We start from the raw sequence: 21,781 nt of genomic DNA, 5'->3' as shown, positions 1-21,781 counted from the left end.
CTATAATGATACTAAGCTCTAGTTATCCTCAGGCATATAACTACATATCAAGATTATTATAATATATGATATATTAAGATACCTTAGAACAGTAGGATTAATATAAGAATTAAGTTAGACGCCGATGATCAGTATCTTTGTGTGGTCAGAACAACGTGGTCAGTAGGTTTTATGTGTTTGGGTAGGACAGACCATGCGGTCAGTAGGTTTATGTGTATGGTAGGACAGGACCGTGAGGTCAGTAGGTTTTATGTGTTTGGGTTAGAACAGACCGTGGTCGGTAGTGAATGGAGGTGGACTAAGTTTGAACTCCTGAACTGAGAGCAGAGTCCCTACTTTAAAACACCCGTGGGGTTGGAAATGCAATAGTATATTCCGTTCACAGTACACGTGTGTTCATTCTGCTCCTGTCTTTACCATCCTCCCTCTAAATGACTATTCAAATGAAATTTATTGCTTATTGTTATGGTCACATACACATGGCTAGCAGATGATATTGGTCACATACCACATGGTTAGCAGATGTTATTGTCATATACACATGGTTAGCAGATGTTATTGTCACATACACATGGTTAGCAGATGTTATTGGTCACATACACATGGCTAGCAGATGTTATTGGTCACCATACACATGGCTAGCAGATGTTATTGGTCACATACACATGGACTAGCAGATGTTATTGGTCACATACACATGGCTAGCAGATGCTATTGGTCACATACACATGGCTAGCAGATGTTATTGCGGGTGTAGTGAATTGCTTCTAGTTCCGACAGTGCAGTAATATATCTAACATTTCACAACAAATACCAAATAGACAACAATCTATGTAAAGGAATGGAATTAAGAAATATATAAAATATATGGGACTAGCAATGTCAGAGCGGCATAGACTAAGATAGTTGTCTGTGAAATCATAACGTTCAGAATATTTTTGAATAGTTTTACCCTTATAGACCCATGAAAAATGTCTAGTTGTTGGATTTGTCCAGTATACACACAGGTCTGATGTTGTTTCTACTAAATGACTGTCAAATTCAGACTTTACAAGCCAACAAATACAACCAAATGGCCTTGTACCCAACCCTAACTCTCACCCTGGGGCCTTGTACCCAACCCTAACTCTCACCCTGGGGGCCTTGTACCCAACCCTAACTCTCACCCTGGGGCCTTGTACCCAACCCTAATCTCACCCTGGAGCCTGTACCCAACCCCTAACTCTCACCCTGGGGGCCTTGTACCCAACCCTAACTCTCACCCTGGGGGCCTTGTACCCAACCCTAACTCTCACCCTGGGGCTTGTACCCAACCTAACTCTGCACCCTGGGGGCCTTGTAACCCAACCCTAAACTCTCACCCTGGCGTGAGAGTGTTTACGTCCTACACAGTTATCACTGATTGGTGGATTAATTAATTAACTCACATATGCTAACTTACTCAATTGCATTACTGAAGTTTGAGTCACCTTGAGCATAAAGGTGAACTCATATATATACAGTGGATGTGTAGTTTATATCAGCCAACCGTTGAAACAAAATGAGGAGAGACTGATCAACTGTCTCAAGACACTGAAGGTTGATGGTGACCCTGGTGGCCGCCCAGAGGTAACTGTGATATTATGACACTGACCCCAAAAGGGCACACCAAGACAGTCACAGATTATTAGTCTGGGTCCTGAGGCATTAGCTCCATATATTGACTATTTACGCTTGCTTATCGACCATAGGAAACCAGTGGTGGCGGTTGGAGGGATAACAATTTAGGAAAGGTCTACTCTTTGATCAGGTTGTGTGTGTGTAAAAGATTAGAAATTACTCTTTAAAGCCTTGCTAGCTGCTCTAATGAGACTGAAACCTTGCTAGCTGCTGTATTGAGACTGAAAGCCTTGCTAGCTGCTGTATGGAGACTGAAAAGCCTTGCTAGCTGCTGTATTGAGACAAAACCTTGCTAGCTGCTGTATTAGACTAAAAGCCTTGCTAGCTGCTGTATTTGAAGACTAAAAGCCTTGCTAGCTGCTGTATTGAGACTGAAAGCCTTGCTAGCTGCTGTATGAGACTGAAAGCCTTGCTAGCTCTGATTGAGACTGAAAGCCTTGCATAGCTGCTGTATTTTGAGACTGATGAAAGCCTTGCTAGCTGCTGTATTGAGACTGAAAGCCTTGCTAGCTGCTTCTATGAGACTGAAAGCCTTGATAGCTGCTGTATTGAGACTGAAAGCCTTGCTATGCTGTATTTGAGACTGAAAGCCTTGCTAGTGCCTGTAATGAGACTGAAAAGCCTTGATAGCTGCTGTATTGAGACTGAAAGCCTTGCTAGCTGCTGTATTGAGACTGAAAGCCTTGATAGCTGCTGTATTGAGACTGAAAGCCTTGCTAGCTGCTGTAATGAGACTAAAAGCCTTGCTAGCTGCTGTAATGAGACTAAAAGCCTTGCTGGCTGCAATTAGGGCCTTGCTCAAGGGCACATCGCCAGATTTCACCTAGCTTTGGAATTGGAACTAGCAACCTTTCGGTTACTGACCCAACTTCTTAACTGCTAGGCTACCACCCAGTTTTCACTCCCCTTTTCCACGTTTTGTTGCTACAGCCTGAATGTATTAAATGTTGTTTTGTCACTGGCCAACACACAATACCCCAAAATGAAAATCTGAAATGTCTTTAGTCAGTAAGTATTCAACCCCTTTATTATGGCAAGCCTAAATAGATTCAGGAGTAAAAATTTGCTTAACAAGTCACATAWGTTGCAATAATGTTGTTTAACATGATTTTTGAATGACTACCTCATCTCTATAACCCACACTCACACAATTATCTGTAAGGTCCTTCAGTTGAGCAGTGATTTTCAAACAGATTCAACCACAAAGACCAGGAAGGTTTTCCAATGCCTCGCAAAGAAGGGCACCTATTTGGTAGATGGGTCAAAATCAAATATCCCTTAGAGCATGGTGAATTAATTCATTACACTTTGGATGGTGTATCAATACACCCAGTCACTACAAAGATACAGGCGTCCTTCCTGACTCAGTTGCCATGAGCCAAAGGTGACTTTAAAGCAGTCAGAGTTTAATGGCTGTTATAGGAGAAATCTGAGGATGGATCAACAACATTGTAGTTACTCCACAATACTAACCTAACTGACAGTGAAAAGAAGAGAGCCTGTGCAAGATCCAAATATTCTAAAACATGCATCCTGTTTGCAACAAGGCACTAAAGTAAAACTGCAAAAAATGTGGAAAGCAATTCACTTTTRGTCCTGAATACAAAGTGTTATGTTTGGGGCAAACACGACACATCACTGAGTATCACTCTACATATTTTCAAGCATAGTGGTGGATGCATCATGTTATGTGTATGCTTGTCATCGTTAAGGACTGGGGAGTTTTTCAGGATAAAAATGAAACAGAATGGAGCTAAGCACAGGCAAAATCCTAGTGGAAAACCTGGTTCAGTCTGCTTTCCAACAGACACAAGGCCAAATCTACACTGGAGTTGCTTACCAAGAAGGCAGTGAATGTTCCTGAGTGGCCGAGTTAGTCTCAACTTAAATCTGCTTGAAAATCTATTGCAAAACCTGGAAAATGGTTGGCTAGCAATGATCAACAACCAATTTGACAGAACTTGAAGAATTGTTTTAATAATAATGTGAAAATGTTGCACAATCCAGGTGTGGAAAGCTCTTAGAGAATTACCCAGAAAGACTCACAGCTGTAATCGCTGCCAAAGGTGATTCTAACATGTATTGACTCAAGGGTGTGAATACTTCTCTAATCAAGACCTGTTAGTGTTTTTATTTTACATACATTTTTTACAAATATTATAATTTTACTTCCACTTTGACACAGTAAATCTTTGACCCCAAAAAATTACAATTAAATCCATTTGAATCCCACTTCGTAACACAAGAAAATGTGTGAAAAGTCAAATCAGTGTGAATATTTATGAATGCCCTGCAGGCTTCCTCTGTGTTTACATCATACAGATTAGCTGAGTTTGGATTAACATATCAGTGTGTGTTTTTGTGAATATGTAAARCTATATTTTGTATGCATACAGTTGTAATGTCCAGACAGTAAGGAGGCAATGAACTTATGTTTCATGAGAACTGAAATGGGATACTCCTCTACACTTGATCCTTTGTTTTTCTGGTTGAGGGGAGGGGGGTATATCTGTCAACCTGAGGGCTGGAATCCTTATCGACAACCTGCCTGCACCCTATCCCAGAACACACACACACACACACACACACACACACACACACACACACACACAGAGAGAATTACTGATGATGCTTAGGTCCAAAGAGTTTATCCACATCACCTGAGCAAACTGCATAGTGTGTACATACACTACAACACACCACGACCTGGCKAGGGCTTTCGACTCTATCAATCACCGCATTCTCATCGGGCAGACTCTCAATAGCCTTGGTCTCTCAAATGACTGCCTAGCCTGGTTCACAAACTACTTCTCTGATAGAGTTCAGTGTGTCAAATCGGAGGGCCTGTTGCCCGGACCTCTGGCAGTCTCTATGGGGGTGCCAAAGGGTTCAATTCTCAGACCGACTCCTTTCTTTATATACATCAACGATGTCACTCTTGCTGCTGGTGATTCTCTGATCCACCTCTACGCAGAGGACACCATTCTGTATACCTCTGGCCCTTCTTTGGACACTGTGTTAACTAACTTCCAGATGAGCTTCAGTGCCATACAACACTCCTTCCATGGCCTCCAACTGCTCTTAAACGCTAGTAAAACTATATGCATGCTCTTCAACTGATCGCTGCCTGCACCCGCCCGCCCGTCTAGCATCACTACTCTGGACGGTTCTGACTTAGAATATGTGAACAACTACAAATACCTAGGTGTCTGGTTAGACTGTGAACTCTCCTTCCTGACTCACATTAAGCTTCTTCAATTCAAAATTAAATCTAGATTCGGCTTCCTATTTTGCAACAAAAGCATCCTTCACTCATGCTGCCAAACATACCCTCGTAAAGCTGACTATCCTACCAATCCTTGACTTCAGCGATGTCATTTACAAAATAGCCTCCAACACTCTATTTAGCAAATTGGATGCAGTCTATCACAGTGCCATCCGTTTTGTCACCAAAGCCCCATATACTACCCACCACTGCGACCTGTATGTTCTCGTTGGCTGGCCCTGGCTTCATATTCGTCGCCAAACCCACTGGCTCCAGGATATCTATAAGTCTTTGCTAGGTAAAGCTCCGCCTTATCTCAGCTCACTGGTCACCATAGCAGCACCCACCCGTAGCACGCGCTCCAGCAGGTATATCTCACTGGGCATCCTCAAAGCCAACTCCTCCTTTGGCCACCTTTACTTCCAGTTCTCTGCTGCCAATGACTGGAACGAATTGTAAAAACCACTGAAGCTGGAGACTCATATCTCCCTCACTAACTATAAGCATCAGCTGTCAGAGCAGCTTAACCATCATTGCACCTGTTAATAGCCCACCCAACTACCTCATCCCTGTGTAAAAAAAAAAAAAAAAATGTTTCTCCTTTGCACCCCAGTATCTCTACTTCCCCATTCATCATCTGCACATCTATCACTCCAGTGTCAATTGCTAAATTGTAATTATTGTAATTAAATTGCACAACCCAGGAGGGAATGAACGTTATGATATTAATGTTTGGCATCCGTATGCTGGTGGTTAACCATTAGAGAGCCATGGCCCTGCTTCTCGCTCTTCTTAGACCTTTGATCGAGTCTTGATCCCTGTCCCTGCTCTAAGCCATGCTCAGGTGAAAGTCCAGGTATGTCTCAGAGCAGCACAGTTACTGTGAGTAAGCCTCTGAAGAATTCCAAAAGCCCTACCATGAGAGACRGGAGTCGACCTTAACATTTACTACACATGAAGAATAAGCCCAGGGAAGAGATGGGGAAAGCCCTGTAACAAGGCGAGGGAGGGGCTCTAAGATGAACCCTAGGCCTCAGGCTTGGAGCAACACCATCGCTTTTGCATAACTACAGTATAGTCTGAGGTAGAATGTCAGTAATGATTTATAGTTCCACCATAATGATCAGTAAGCATTTACGGTATGAGATTAGATCCTGTGTCATGTGATATTGATAGGGTTCTGATGCATTGTTCTCTTCCCTCCCCCAGAGGAAGCCGACTACTCTGCGTTTGGTCTGGACTCTCTGACCCGTCCCAAGAAGACAGTCCTAGCGGCCATGTTGCTACGGCCTGATGCCAACCGGAAGAAGCCCCTTGTGATCATCAGCCTGCCCAGGGATTTCAGGCCCGTCTCCTCCATCATCGATGTGGATATCCTCCCTGAGACACACCGCCGCGTTCGCCTCTACAAGCATGGCCAGGAGAAACCGCTGGGCTTCTACATCCGAGACGGCTCCAGCGTCCGGGTCACGCCCCAGGGCCTGGAGAAGGTTCCTGGGATCTTCATCTCCCGCATGGTGCCTGGGGGCCTGGCTGAGAGCACTGGCCTGCTGGCCGTCAACGACGAGGTGCTTGAGGTCAATGGCATCGAGGTGCAAGGCAAGTCTCTGGACCAGGTGACTGACATGATGATCGCCAACAGCCACAACCTCATCGTGACGGTGAAACCGGCCAACCAGCGCAACAACATCGTACGGAGTGGCGGAGGGGGCGGGGCAGCGTCCGGGAGCTCGGGGCACTCGTCCGACAGCGGCACCAGTTTCTACGGCTACTCCTCCCCGGGCACTGCCGTGGCGACGACTCCGGCACACATCATCCAGAACTTCCATCCAGAGGAGCTGGAGAGTGATGAGGATGATGAGGACCTGGTGATAGAGGTGGACGGAGAGGCCATGCCCATCCCACGGACCTCCTCGGCCAGCTGTACCACACCCTTCATTCCTCGCTACGTGCCCCATCTGGACCTCCGCACCACCAACGGAGCCCTGGCCTCCCACAACCGCTCCGGCTCACTGGGCACGCTCAGCACTGCCGACAGGGGCCTGGAGGGAAGGAGCTTAGAGGAGGAAGGCACCGTCATTACACTGTAAACACACGCTGTCGTAGTTGCACAGTATTTACGGGAACGCAAACACATAGTCTTACATACACTGAAGCGCACCCTCATGCATACACAAAGAACGACAACATCCACACATGCGTGCCATAGTATCGACACCGCCCTCCCTATGCTGTCTGACAGACACATTGATTACCATGGTGTTTTGTGTGGAGGAGGAAAGTGACTCTGCCTCGGAGAAAGGCCTCCGACTTCTCATTGACAACCATAAAAAGCACTTGTTTCTATTTCGTGAGGGGGAGACTGTGTTTCTATGGTCTTCCACTTGAGGGCAGCAATGAGATGCTACACTGTTGTTTTTTCAATTTTGTGAACCATAGGAAAATACTGATTTTAATGACTGAACAAAATGAATGGATGAATGAATGATTGCAGATATCTTTAGGTTCTGACCTTTCCCTAGCTTTTCTACCCTGGTTTGTTTGATAGAGGAGACTACATTTCACAATCTGCWTTTGCCTTGTCACTTTGCAAATGACAACAACCACTCCCCTAGGCGAATCACAGCTTGTGATTTGGGAACAAAAGTAATGGCTTCTATCCTACATGTTACCATACTAACTAACAAAGAGTAGAGGTCTGCAATAATACTCCGATTTTAGTCTGAGGAGAAACAATATATATATGGGTCTCTCTTCATGGACCTGGACATGATTAACCACTATTCCTGTGTTRTCTCCCCAAGCTTTTAATGTTGATAATCACGAGAGAAAAAACTAGAAGCAATTTATGCGAAGCAACTGAAGTTACAAAAATCTCTCCAACATGGTTAGAACTATAATTTTGTTATCATGSATTGTCATTCCTTGTATCCGTAGATCTGTCCATGGGTTTGAGAGTGGTTTCATTTCTCTAAACCCCATCCTTCAGCCATCTACRAAGATAGTGGCGGGGAGTCAGTTTTGTTTGAACCGCAGATTGCCGCTTTAAATATTTTCATGCTATTTCTTTTACTGTTTTATTTCAATGTAAACTGGTTCACTGTATGATTTTTTTTATTTAGTTGAAAATAAGTATCTCAATTGACCGTCACAGACCAACACCTCATCTGACAGGTGTGCTGTCACTGCCTGGATGAAGATCGGTCTTATTTCTCATCGAACTTCTCTTTCCTCACGACAAGGGCTATTTCCCCACTTCGTGTACATAGTGTGACAGAATGTGATTGTAAATGTGATTCTCTGAGAACTATGACGCTTCACTCATCTCAGCATGTTCTCTCTCTCTCTCTCTCTCTCTCTCTCTCTCTCTCGCTGGCTCTCTCATCTGTCTGGTTTGGGAGGATGTATCTTTAACAACAGATGGTGGCTTTCCTAGTTTTCCATCTCTGAGTTCACTTGGATGTGGCCTGAATCATTCACATTTGAAGAGTGTCCTCACTTCATGTACAGTATTTATTCACTATTTCATTGTATATTTTTTTGGAGTAACCCTCAATCCGATCTTCAACAGAATGTGATACTGGTATAGATGAACAGTTGGACCGTGACACTGAGTACGACACAGATGTTACGTAACTTAGAGCTKGGACACTAATGAACCCAGCGAGGATGGGTGGGACTATTATAGAACCCTGTCTGCAGGAAGAAGTTAGATTATTTTGTCTTGCACACGCTCTCACACATACCGTCTCTGTGTTTGAGTAAGGTGGAGTTTGTCTAGTGCTATGCATTATGACTTGTATCAGGTGAGTACAGGTCTATTCCCTCTTGTTCCTGGTCACATGATATCACCTGATGACTGTACCTACCTGTTCAGGAAGGTCAACACCAGCAAGTTCATTAGAATGTCAGGAGTGTAGAGCCAACAGACTTCCCCAAAACACTAGACAGGATAGTACTGCACCTGTCTCTTATACACATCTAGATGTGTATAAGAGACAGCATGTACTGACCCCTAATGACTACAACTGTTGTAGTTCAGGAAGGTCAACACCAGCAAAGGGATTTAGAATGTCAGGAATGTAGAGCCAACAGACTTCCCCAAAACACTAGACAGGATAGTACTGCACTGCAGAACATCCTCATTCCAATAGATTGTAGTTTTATTCTGTGTGTTTAGTTGCCAGTGAGCTGTTGTGAAGTATAAWGGGAATTTAGACTAAGTCTGTACTCAACATGTAAACATTAATAGAAGCTAACAGACTCTACTGAGAGCAGATGGTGCATTGATGTCCATCATTTCTCCTATTGCTTTTTGCAATACTCTCTGATGGGGAAGCAAAATGTACTGGGAACAGTTGCCTCACTCACCCCCCTCTCCCCTCCTCAGTCTGACTGCAATGGGTCTTACCTGCAGAAATACCTGATGAGAATCKTAAACACTGGATCACTGTAATCAGACATGCCATCTACRCAGAGTAGGGTATCARGMGAACTCAACTCCCCTCTCCCTATCAGACATGRCATCTACRCAGAGTAGGGTATCATGGGAACTCAACTCCCCCTCCTTTTCATACTGTGAGGTACAGTACTACTCTATTCTCTGTTTTGGTACAGGGTGTAGAAGAGTTGGGATTGCTTTCTCTCTCTCCCTCTCATTCCAAACAGTTCTGGAACATTCACGGCACGATGAGTCACATTTTAGAATGGACATTTTTTCTTTTATATATGTTAATTTATTCTTGTTTTAACTACACAGGACATGGGGATCATAACCACAACAACTATTTATTTTATAATCACGTTTCAGTATATTCCTTTTCATTGCTAAGTCAGTAAACATTTTAATGCGTTATAACTGATCCACTGTGTTAATTAATGGTTTCATTTCATTTTCTAATCTGTTCCTTTTTTTTTTTAAAGTGATTTTGTTATTGTTTTTTTCTGTACAAGCAACTTCTAGAGGTGTAGATTATGACAATTTTCCTGTACTGTGAATTCCTCTATTCCTGGGAGAGACCTGCATGTTTCAGAGAACACTAAACAGACTTCGGAATTTGTTTTGTGTCTGTACCTTTGTTTTGACAGATAATGAGCAATGATTTTTGTTTGTCAGATAAATCAAGGTATAGATTTGTACTGAAAATTGTCAGTATTTTCTTATTGATAGTATATGATGTACATTTTTATCACATTTTAATGAAAAAGTAATAAAGAAATGTATGAATTTAGATGCACTTGTATAATTGTTGATTCCATGAGCTGGAAATATATTCAGTGATTGCCGCGTTTGTTTTATAAGTTTTGTTTAATGACTAGAAAATACAAAAACATGCATTTAAATAACTTGACACATTTTTCAACAACCAAAATGAACAGAAAATGTGTAAGTTCGTATATCAGTCAGAGTATGATGGGACTAATGTTACAGAACCCAGTCAGACAGGCTAGATGGGACTAATGTTACAGAAGCCAGTCAGACAGGCTGGATGAGACTGTTATAGAACCCGGTCTCCAGGAAGAAGTTACTCTTTTGCATTTAAATTTTAGTAATTTTAACCGACAGTAATCCAGAGTAGTTTACAGTTAGTGCATTCATATTAAGATAGCTAGGTGGGACAACCACATCACAATTATAGTAAGTACGTTGTATCTCATTTAGTAGCTATCAGCAGTCAGTGCTAGTAGGTGGGAAAAGTCAAGTGCTAGTGTTTAGATAAGGAAAGTCTCTTTTTTTTTGCGGGGGTGGGGTGCTGTGGGATTATTTAAYATGCTCTTTAAAGAGGTAGGGTTTCAGATGTTTTGGGGAAAATGGGCAGGGTATCTGTCCTAGCTTCAGGGGGAAGCTGGTTCCACCAATGTCAGGGCAGAGAAGAGCTTGGACTGAGCTGAGCGGGAGCTGCCCGCCCGTAGGGGTCGGAGGGCCAAGAGACCAGAGGTGGCAGAACGGAGTAGTCGTTGGGGGGAGCCCAGACAACAGAGAGTTGCAGTAGTCCAGACGGGAGATGACAAGTGCCTGGATTAGGACCTGCACCTCTTCCTGTGTGAGGTAGGGTCGTACTCTATGGATGTTGTAGAGCAAGGACCTGTAGTACCGAATCACTGCTTTGATGTTTGCAGAAAACGACAGGGTGTTGTCCAGGGTCACACCAAGGTTCTTTGCACTCTGGGAGGAGGACACTATGGAGTTGTCAACCGTGATGGAGAGGTCCAACCATGATTGAGTGGTKTTTTGTCTTGCCCACGCTCTCACACATACCGACCCGGTCTCTGTGTTTGAGTAAGGTGGAGTTTGTCTAGTGCTATGCATTATGATTTGGATCAGGTGAATACAGGTCTATTTCCACTTGTTCCTGGTCATAGAACATGTAATAACAATATAAGCCATTTAGCAGACGCTTTCATTGAAAGCAATCCCGGGAATCAAACCCAATACCTTGGTGTTACAAGCACCATGCTCTACCAACTGAGCTATGAAGGGCCACATGTACTGACCCCTAATGACTACAACTGTTGTAGTTCAGGAAGGTCAACACCAGCAAAGGGATTTAGAATGTCAGGAATGTAGAGCCAACAGACTTCCCCAAAACACTAGACAGGATAGTACTGCACTGCAGAACATCCTCATTCCAATAGATTGTAGTTTTATTCTGTGTGTTTAGTTGCCAGTGAGCTGTTGTGAAGTATAATGGGAATTTAGACTAAGTCTGTACTCAACATGTAAACATTAATAGAAGCTAACAGACTCTACTGAGAGCAGATGGTGCATTGATGTCCATCATTTCTCCTATTGCTTTTTGCAATACTCTCTGATGGGGAAGCAAAATGTACTGGGAACAGTTGCCTCACTCACCCCCCTCTCCCCTCCTCAGTCTGACTGCAATGGGTCTTACCTGCAGAAATACCTGATGAGAATCCTAAACACTGGATCACTGTAATCAGACATGCCATCTACTCAGAGTAGGGTATCATGGGAACTCAACTCCCCTCTCCCTATCAGACATGCCATCTACCCAGAGTAGGGTATCATGGGAACTCAACTCCCCCTCCTTTTCATACTGTGAGGTACAGTACTACTCTATTCTCTGTTTTGGTACAGGGTGTAGAAGAGTTGGGATTGCTTTCTCTCTCTCTCCCTCTCATTCCAAACAGTTGTGAAACATTCAAGGCATGATGAGTGATGTTTTGAATGGAAAGATTTTTTGAAATCTGTAAATGCATTGTTGTTTTAACTACACAGGACATGGGGATCGTAACGACAACAATTTTTTAACCATGCTTGTCATTTATGAACATTTTGAAAATCTTGGCTCTCTCTAATTCCTGTCTCTTATACACATCTAGATGTGTATAAGAGACAGAAATTATTCATGATTATTATTTGACCATGCTTGTCACTTACGAACATTTTGAACATCTTGGCATAGTTCTGTTATAATCTCCACCCGGCACAGCCAGAAGAGGACTGGCCACCCCTCATAGCCTGGTTCCTCTCTAGGTTTCTTCCTAGGTTTTGGCCTTTCTAGGGAGTTTTTCCTAGCCACCGTGCTTCTACACCTGCATTGCTTGCTGTTTGGGGTTTTAGGCTGGGTTTCTGTACAGCACTTCGAGATATTAGCTGATGTACGAAGGGCTATATAAAATAAACTTGATTTGATTTGAACTATTTTTTAAATCATGTTTCAGTATATTCATTGCTAAGTCAGTAAACATTTTAACGTGTTATAACGGATCCAATGTGTTGATTCATGGTTGAAGTTTATTATGTCATCTAGTCCTGGAAGTTACATCTTCTTGACCTTTAAAGGTGATTTGATTTAAATTGTGTTTTTTTTCCTGTACAAGCAGCTTCTAGGGGTGTAGATTGTGACTCACCATCAAATCAAATCAAATGTTATTAGTCACATACACATGGTTAGCAGATGTTATTGCGAGTGTAGCGAAATGCTTGTGCTTCTAGTTCTGACAGTGCAGCAATAGCCAACATGTAATCTAACAATTCCACAACAACTACCTAATACACACAAATCTAAGTAAATTAATGGCATAAGAATATATACATATAAATATATGGATGAGCAATGACAGAGCGGCATAGGCAAGATGCAATAGTTGGTATAAAATACAGCATGACATACTTTTTCCTCTATTCCTGGGAGAGAACCGGATGTGTTTGAGAATACACTAAACAGGATGGGAGATTCCTGGATGTGTTAGATAATACACGAAACAGGATGGGAGATTCCTGGATGTGTTAGAGAATACACTAAACAGGATGGGAGAGACCTGGATGTGTTTGAGAATACACTAAACAGGATGGGAGATTCCTGGATGTGTTTGAGAATACGCTAAACAGGATGGGAGATTCCTGGATGTGTTTAAGAATACACTAAACAGGATGGGAGATTCCTGGATGTGTTAGAGAATACACTAAACAGGATGGGAGAGAACCTGCATGTGTTAGAGAATACACAAAACAGGGTTGGGGACATAAAAGCTAGTATGTGTCTGGTTGTCTATTATCCCCACCTGGTGGATAAATCGTGTTTTTATTTCAGTGCGAGCGTTCGATTTGTCCAACATATTGGACCAGAGATCATCATTCAGTTCCGAGCTTGACTTCAAAATTACAATTTTCATGCAATTTTCATGCAATAATGGTTTCTTTGAACCCCCCCCCKAAAAAATACAAAAACAAATCTAGCTAGAGAATCCGAGAGATCTCTTAGCCATCTGCTGCCTTCAGAAGAATCAAAATCAAAAAAAAAAAGTTAAGTTACGTCTAGGGTAAATACTGTCTGTAAGAAATGTGTATGATGAAACTTTGATTATCAGCATGAGTGGCGCAGCGGTCTCAGGCACTGCTTCTCAGTGCAAGAGGCGTCACTACAGTCCCTGGTTCGAATCCAGGCTGAATCACATTCGGCCGTGATTGTGAGTCCCATAGGGCAGCGCACAATTGGCCCAGCGTCGTCCGGGGTAGGCCGTCATTGTAAATAAGAATGTGTTCTTAACTGACTTGCCAAGTTAAATAGTAAAGGTTTTAGTGGGAAAACCAAGGAGTCGTTCGATCCAGTAGATGGGACAAAACYGCCAAATAAAATCAGCTGAAAATCACGTGACGTGACGTGTAGTAACCAACATGGCGACTCTGCTGAGTTAGCATCATCAACAAACTCGGTGGATCGACAAGACACCGATAGCCCGGTTTTGTTAGTCTTTCTCTCGCTTGCATCTACGCAGTGCCAGGCCGAAGATGACGGCCTGAGATAGRAGAAGTTATATCAAGAGATGCAACAGCAACGTATTGCTCAACAACAACACCAGAAGCAGGCAGAAAGCACAAAAACCAAGAGCATGTTTCTGTCTAGGGCGCTGGAAAAAATCCTATCGGATAAGGAGGTGAAGCGGAGCCAGCACAGCCAGCTGCGTAAAGCTTGTCAAGTGGCACTTGGTACGTGAGTTGTATTTTTATTCCAGGACATTGCACCCATAGGCATGTTTTGTTTCTTCAATGCAATGTTTTAGGTAACCCTTGCGTGCTAACTAACACAGTACTGGGTACTCATTTCGTAATGMCCTCCTGACTGTCAAGCTAGCTACTATAGTTTGCTAGCCAGTTTGGTGTAACGTTATGCTGTAACGCCGCATAATGTTCAACGCTTCAGTCTTTGAACGCTGACTGGTTTATAGTGGGGCCTTGTCATAGATCTGAGTCCTATGTTTTCATCACTGTCAACTTTAACAGCTGGCTGGCTGGCTAGTTAACGTGATACCTAGCCATTGGACCATTCATTGTACAGCACGTAGCATTGCCACCTAACTAAATCAACTGGCAACTTATGCCGCATTCAGATACTAGTCGGAACTAGTAAACTCGGAAATGTCCGACTTGTGGATTTGTTGAACGCGGCACGTGTGGCTAAGTAGTCTAGTGGTTAGAGCGTTGGGTCAGTAACCGAGAGGTTGCTGGATCGAAACCCCGAACTGACAAGGTAATAATCTGTCGTTCTGCCCCGGAGCAAGGCAGTTAACCCACTGTTCCCCGGACGCCGAAGAGGTGGATATCGATTATGGCAGCCCAGCGCACCTCTCTGATTCAGAGGGGTTGGGTTAAATTCAGAAGTCAKATTTCAGTTGAATGCATTGTTGTACAACTGACTAGGTATCACCCTTTACCTAAATACAACAAGTTGTCAAGTGGGACATTTCAGAAATTCCTAGTTCCGACTAGCACGTGAACCCGACATTAACTCCAGGATACTCGGACGTCTGTTCTTTTCCATTGAGCAGTGGAGGGATAACGTTAGTTTTACACACCACCCAATCTTGTGTTTGTTGAGAGATACATCCTGTAAACTTGTCTTTGATAATCTGAATAGGATACGTCCCAGCTGTATACCTTTTACTGTAAATTTAAGGATAATGTGTGACATTTTACTGTAAATGAATGGTCATTATTACTTCCAGTTTAGTATGAGATATAGCGGAGTCCCTGCCCATCTTCCAAAAATGTCTGAAACCCTACGTCTTTATGGCGGGAACTTCTAGCTAGATCAGCAGCAATCAATTACTATTTGAGAAGGTCCACATTTCCTAGGTGGCAAAGGTCAGAATGGATAATGTTAGGTATTGATTGACTCGACTGGAATCTTTGTCACAGCCAGGTAACCCTGTACAGAAGTAGTACCATATTCATCTGGTGGGTTAATGTTGACCTTGCTCTCTTCAAATAAATTATTCTCTCCCATATTGACATTGCCCAGCCCACTCATAGACTCTCATATTCAGCACACTGTACACTAAACAGTTTACTTAGGCTCTGTTCATTGCATACTTTTCTCATTGGCACGGATGTTGCGTCCGTTGTGGTTTGGTTTATGGCGGGAGAACCTCCTTGCCTGGTTATAGCCCAAATTCTTTATGATGAATGGTGGGTACAGGATAGTACCTCAACTAGCCTGTACCCCCGCACACTGACTCGGGACCGGTGCCCCCTGTATATAGCCTCGTTATTCTTGTGTTACTTTTTATTATTACTTTTTATTTTAGCTTACTTGGTAAATATTTTCTTCTTGAACTGCACTGTTGGTTAAGGGCTTGTAAGTAAGCACTTCACAGTAAAGTCTACACTTGTTGTATTCGGCGCATGTGGCAAATAAAGTTTGATTTGATTTGGGCTTCATTAATCCGATAACATGTTTATAATGGAGTGATTCCATACAAAACCCAGACAAAATCCCCCAAATAATGTTATTTATTTTGTCTTGGTTTCATATGGAATCACTCGATGAGTATGCCTCAATGGATCCTCATCCTCTGACTAAAATTAGCCAGTCTTTTTCACAAACTGTGAGTGGCCAATTGACTGTGGTTCCCCCATTGAGAAATGAAATGTCGTAGACACTGGCACCATAGTTGTTTTTTGTGTGCTTTTTTACTGTGCTGTATCCTAGATCAGTGGTTCCCAACCCAAAACAGGAACTCAGTCCGGATTTAAATATTCTCTTGAAAGTTGTAATGGTAGAATGCGCTGGAGTTAGGGAGGGGGGGGGGGGGCAGGATGTTCTCCAATGCTGGAAGGGGGGCCCCGAGTGGATAAAGTTTGGGAACCCCAGTCCTAGATTATGAAATGTAGACTATAGCACAAGTTCTATTTGCTGTTGTTAAGGGGAGATGAGATGAGCAACTGGAGATGTCCAGTGGTGCAATAATTAGGCTATAATGCTGCTTCCACAGCTAATGTTTTGTTTATGGATCCCAGATGAGCCTTGGAAGAGTCGGCAGTTTCTTTTTTCATATTTACTATACAACACAACTTTAATGTTCATCGTTGCAGCGAACAGTGGAATTCTGTCTTCTCCTCTCTTCATTTCTCAACCCCCCCTCCCGATATCACACAGACAGTAGACGCACAGGGCCAAGCTGCGGTTGATCGACAAGGCTGAGGCTATCTCTGGGTGTACTCGAGCTCCTGTGCTACTCGTGGCCTGCCTGAGACCTACAGGTTACTCGACGCTCCGGTTCCTCGTGGCCTGCCTTGAGACCTACGGGTGTACTCGACGCTCCTGTTCTACCTCGTGGGCCTGCCTTGAGACCTACAGGGTATACTCGATGCTCCCGTTCTACCTCGTGGGCCTGCCTGAGACCTACAGGGTGTACTCGATGCTCCTGTTCTACCTCGTGGGCCTGCCTTGAGACCTACAGGGTGTACTCGATGCTCCCTGTTTCTACCTCGTGGGCCTGCCTTGAGACCTACAGGGTGTACTCGATGCTCCCTGTTCTACCTCGTGGGCTGCTTGAGACCTACAGGTGTACTCGATGCTCCCTGTTCTACCTCGTGGGCCTGCCTTGAGACCTACAGGGTGTACTCGATGCTCCTGTTTACTCGTGGGCCTGCCTTGAACCTACAGGGTGTACTCGATGCTCCCTGTTCTACCTCGTGGGCCTGCCTGAGACTACAGGGTGTACTCGACGCTCCCTGTTCTACCTCGTGGGCCTGCCTTGAGACCTACAGGTGTACTCGACGCCCTGTTCTACCTCGTGGGCCTGCCTTGAGACCTACAGGTTGTACTCGATGCTCCCTGTTCTACCTCGTGGCTGCCTTGATGAACACTTGGGTCTTGTGTGTCAGCAGTTGCCAAGCATCTCAGCATGTGAAGTTCTGGGATACTACAGCCCAACTTGGTTACATCACGTCTGGCCTTGTATGTATGCACTATTGCTAATGCTTAGACCTACTAGGCTAGATAAGGAAAATGGTGACTTCCAGTGGTGCATTTCAGCTTGTTCTGACAGATCTGCTTCGAACACAGGATCTTTGCTCTGCCCAAAGCTGTCACCAATGTTAAGGCGATAAGATTGTCTTTGGTCATTAGCAAGAGGTTTATGGGTTTTGAGGTTGTTTGATGTTTGATGACTGCATTTCATTTGTTGATTTGTTTTTGCTAATTCTAACTGTATTCATTGTATGTTGATACTGGTATTTTTATGCTAGTGAAATGAWTGATCAGTTATGCCTAAAATACAGATAGAAACGCGTTCATCGGGTCTAAAGGTCAAAGTTCAGACCTTACTAATCTTGTTCCTTTTTTTTTTCACTTCACAGATGAAATCAAAGTCGAGCTTGAGAAGCAAAAGTAAGTTCAAACCCKTTTCTCTCCAGAAGTATCTGCAGCTCATGGACAGGTGTTTGGTTTGATGCACTTATTAAAGGGATCTTGTGACACATATTTTAGCAGTATTATATCTGCGTGCAGTTTGCGGGACTTAAGTTAGTTTCTGGAGCCTTTGCTATCTAGTGTTAGCACAACGACTAGAAGGCTACAGGAAACAGCTGTCATGCTCTATCCCTTTTAAGCAGTCACTGCTGTCATTAGTGGTTATTAAYCTTGTGATGTCCTGAGCCTGCATGTCGTCATAACCTCGTGCTGTGGCTCCTTTCTACAGAGATGGCTCAGTGGTCCCGCCCCGWGCAAACTACATTGAAGCTGACAAATATGTACTGCCTTTTGAGCTCGCTTGTCAATCAAAGTCCCCACGCGTTGTCAGCACCTCGTTGGACTGCCTACAGGTACACAAGTTTACACATCTAAGGACTTAAACACACCAACACCCATACGTATTACAATTCAAATCACCTTTTATTTGTTARWTGCGCCGAATACAACAGGTGTGGAGCGTAAGTAAGTGTTTCACTGTAAGGTCTARAGCTGTTGTATWRGGTACATATGATATAAAATGTGATTTGTTTTGAATTGTGGGAGAGAGGTAAAATTGTCCCTATCACACAACCACACACTGTTCTATTATATACAGCTTATTCAACTGTCCTACTTTCTCTGTCCTACTTTCTCACTGTCCTTTTGTCACTATCCTACTGTCTGTCTCACTGTCCTATTGTCACTGTCCTATTGTCATGCTTTCTTACATGTGTGAATAGTGCCTTATATTCCTCCTATCGATTTTATTATTATAATCTAGTTCTATACTGTATATCCTATTGTGTGTCATATTTTTTATCTGACTTTTTGATTTATTGTTGATGTCAATTATTGTACTGCAATGTTTAGGGAACTGGCACGCAAGCATTTCACTGCACCTTTTATACGTGCTGTAAAKTGTGTACGTGTCTMTTRGATTTMTTTTCTTGTAAATGCCACATGGTGGAGGACTTAAAGTGTTGTTACATCTGTTGTGTCTCCTCAGAAATGTCTGACTTGTGTGGATGTCCGACTCCTTCTTAATGCCACAGATGCTCACTCTCTCCACAATCTCTCCCCTCTCCCCATGGCAGAAGCTCATTGCGTATGGCCACATCACGGGCAATGCCTCTGACAGTAGTGCTCCAGGGAAGAGGCTCATCGACCGGTTACTGGAGACCATTTGTAACTGCTTCCAGGGCCCACAGACAGACGAGGGGGTGCAACTGCAGATCGTCAAGGTCTGGCAGGGACCCCATCCATCTTAAACCTCTCCTGTTATGAATAGCTACTTATTTATACAGTGCCAGTCAAAAGTTTGGACACACCTACTCATTCAAGGGTTTTTCTTTATTTTTACTGTTTTCTACATTGTCAAGAGTGTGTAAAGCTGTCATCAAAGCAAAGGGTGGCTACTTTGAAGAATTTCAAATATAAAATATATTTTGATTTGTTTTTCACTTTTTTGGTTTCCATGATTCCATATGTGTTATTTCATAGTTTTGATGTCTTCACTATTATTCTACAATGTAGAAAATAGTTTAAATAAAGAGAACCTGGAATGAGTAGTTGTGTCCAAACTTTTGACTGGTACTGTATATATCTCCTAGTTGCCTCTCAGAACAAATTCCTGCCCACTATTTTCCACATCCCAGTCCCCATAGTGATACTACAGATATATCCGGTGCCACATCCGTCTCTTACAGTAGACATGATGCATAACCAGAGCTCATTTCAGCTTCCCATAGTGGAGCTCCAGAGTTGAGGGTCCAAAGTCTGTCTTGTTCAAACAAGCTGCCCGCCACTATTATCACYGTTGATAACAGGTTTTATTGGACTGACAAACATTCCTACGACATATAAAGATACTGTATAGAAGATAATTCTTCTATAATTCACAAAGGTAGTTAAAGACAGTATTTATTCTCTGTCCCCTGTCTGTCAGGACGAGGGTTGCAAAATTCCGGGAACTTTTTAATACATTCCCTGGTTTTCCAGAAATTCTGGTTGGAGGATTATAGATTAACCTTCTTATTCCCTTCTGATTCTGCGAACCCTCCAACCAGGAGTTCAGGAAAATCAGGGATTTTTTTGGGGGGGAAGTTCCCGGAATTGTGCATTCCTAGTTCTGACCCCTCTCTGTTCTCCTGTAGGCTCTGCTGACGGCAGTGACCTCCCCTCACATTGAGATCCACGAGGGAACGGTTCTGCTGACAGTGCGTACCTGTTACAACATCTACCTGGCCAGCCGTAACCTCATCAACCAGACCACCGCCAAGGCCACGCTCACACAGATGGTCAATGTCATCTTCACCCACATGGAGACGCAGGCGGTCAGTGTACTACTGTCCAGACCAGTCCAGACCAGTCCATATCACTCTCATATGTACACAGTCGTCTATAACAAGCACTTTGACTCAATCATAGATGCTGGTGTGTATCATCTTAGAGCGAGCTGATTGACTAATGGGAATGGAAATATCTGGATTGAAACTAGACTCTGGAACTAGACGAGAAATGGATACACTCCTTGTATCTCGATTTCTCCATTAGTGTATGTGTCTCCTTCCTGAGTAGAGGCTGGACAGCCTGTGTTCTCCTTCTCGAGCAGGTGGGACAGCTGTGCTCCTCCTGATCAGGGGGACAGCCTGTGTCTCCTTCCTGAGTCACGGGTGGGACAGCCTTGTGTCTCCTCTGAGTCCACACGGGTGGGACAGCCTGTGGTCTCCTTTCCTGAGTCGAGGGATGGGACAGCCTGTGTGTCTCCTTCCTGAGTCAGGGTGGGACAGCCTGTGTCTCCTTTCCTGAGTCAGTGGTGGGACAGCCTGTGTCTCCTAGTCCTATATTTGACTGGTTCTTGTTGTATTGACATGCTTGTTTTGGTTGGTCTGACTAGTTGTGTTGATCATGGCTGGTCTGTTCATTTCCCTGCATCTATACAGGCTATAGAGGCTCAGGAGAAGGATAGACTATGTCTGCCCCAGCAGAACCCTCTCCCTTCCTGGGCAGATGTCTGGTGGTTTTTCCCGGTCGACTCCACCCAGACCTCAACGGGCCCTTTCCTGCAGCCAGCACACCGGACCTTTAATACCATCAGATGCCGCCAAAACGGAGGAGTGCAAGATGAGGACGGATGGTGGCTGCTACAGAGGAGAACAGGAGAGGGAGACACCACCTCCAGGTATTTGGCGCTTGTTTGTATTCATCTTGGCATCGATCTGTGCTGTTCCCAGAGAGTACCGTCTATAGCTTACACTTCAAGGGTCTCCAACCCTGTTCCAGACAGCTACCGTCTATAGCTTTTACACTAGGGCTCTCCCCAACCTTTCCAGACAGCATACCGTTCTATAGCTTTACACTAGGTCTCCAACCTGTTCCCGGAGCTACCGTCCTATAGGCTTTACATAGGGTCTCCAACCCTGTTCCGGAGAGCTTACCGTTCTATAGCTTTACACTAGGGCTCTCCAACCCTGATGGGGCTACCGTCCTATAGCGTGTACACTAGGGTCCTAACTTCCACACCGTTCCCGGAGAACTACCGTTCTATAGCTTTACCACTAGTTGCTTTTGCTCCAACCCTGCTACGTTCTATAGCTTTACACTTAGGGCTCTGTCCAAACCCTGTTTCCCGGTAGGCTTCCCGTCCTACTAGCTT

At 43.9% G+C, this 21,781-nt stretch overlaps 1 protein-coding gene and 1 pseudogene across 2 annotated transcripts in view; both read left to right on the top strand.

The window, feature by feature from the left end:
* LOC111976949 (partitioning defective 6 homolog beta) overlaps positions 1-8,882 on the top strand; it is a 29,828-nt gene extending 20,946 nt beyond the window's left edge. For both annotated transcript variants that reach the window (XM_024006141.2, XM_070447803.1), the window contains one exon: positions 6,134-8,882. In XM_024006141.2, the coding sequence (XP_023861909.1) occupies positions 6,134-7,014 (881 nt within the window). In that variant the 3' untranslated portion in view covers positions 7,015-8,882. The remainder of the gene's footprint in view (positions 1-6,133) is intronic.
* A 5,153-nt stretch (positions 8,883-14,035) lies between these two features.
* Positions 14,036-21,781, top strand: part of LOC111976828 (brefeldin A-inhibited guanine nucleotide-exchange protein 2-like) — a 53,840-nt pseudogene continuing 46,094 nt past the window's right edge.

Source organism: Salvelinus sp. IW2-2015, linkage group LG17, assembly GCF_002910315.2.
Source record: "Salvelinus sp. IW2-2015 linkage group LG17, ASM291031v2, whole genome shotgun sequence".
In the NCBI taxonomy this organism is placed as follows: Eukaryota; Metazoa; Chordata; class Actinopteri; order Salmoniformes; family Salmonidae; genus Salvelinus; species Salvelinus sp. IW2-2015.
Note: the sequence above shows the minus strand (reverse complement) of the source record. Positions and strands in the feature narration are given on the sequence as shown.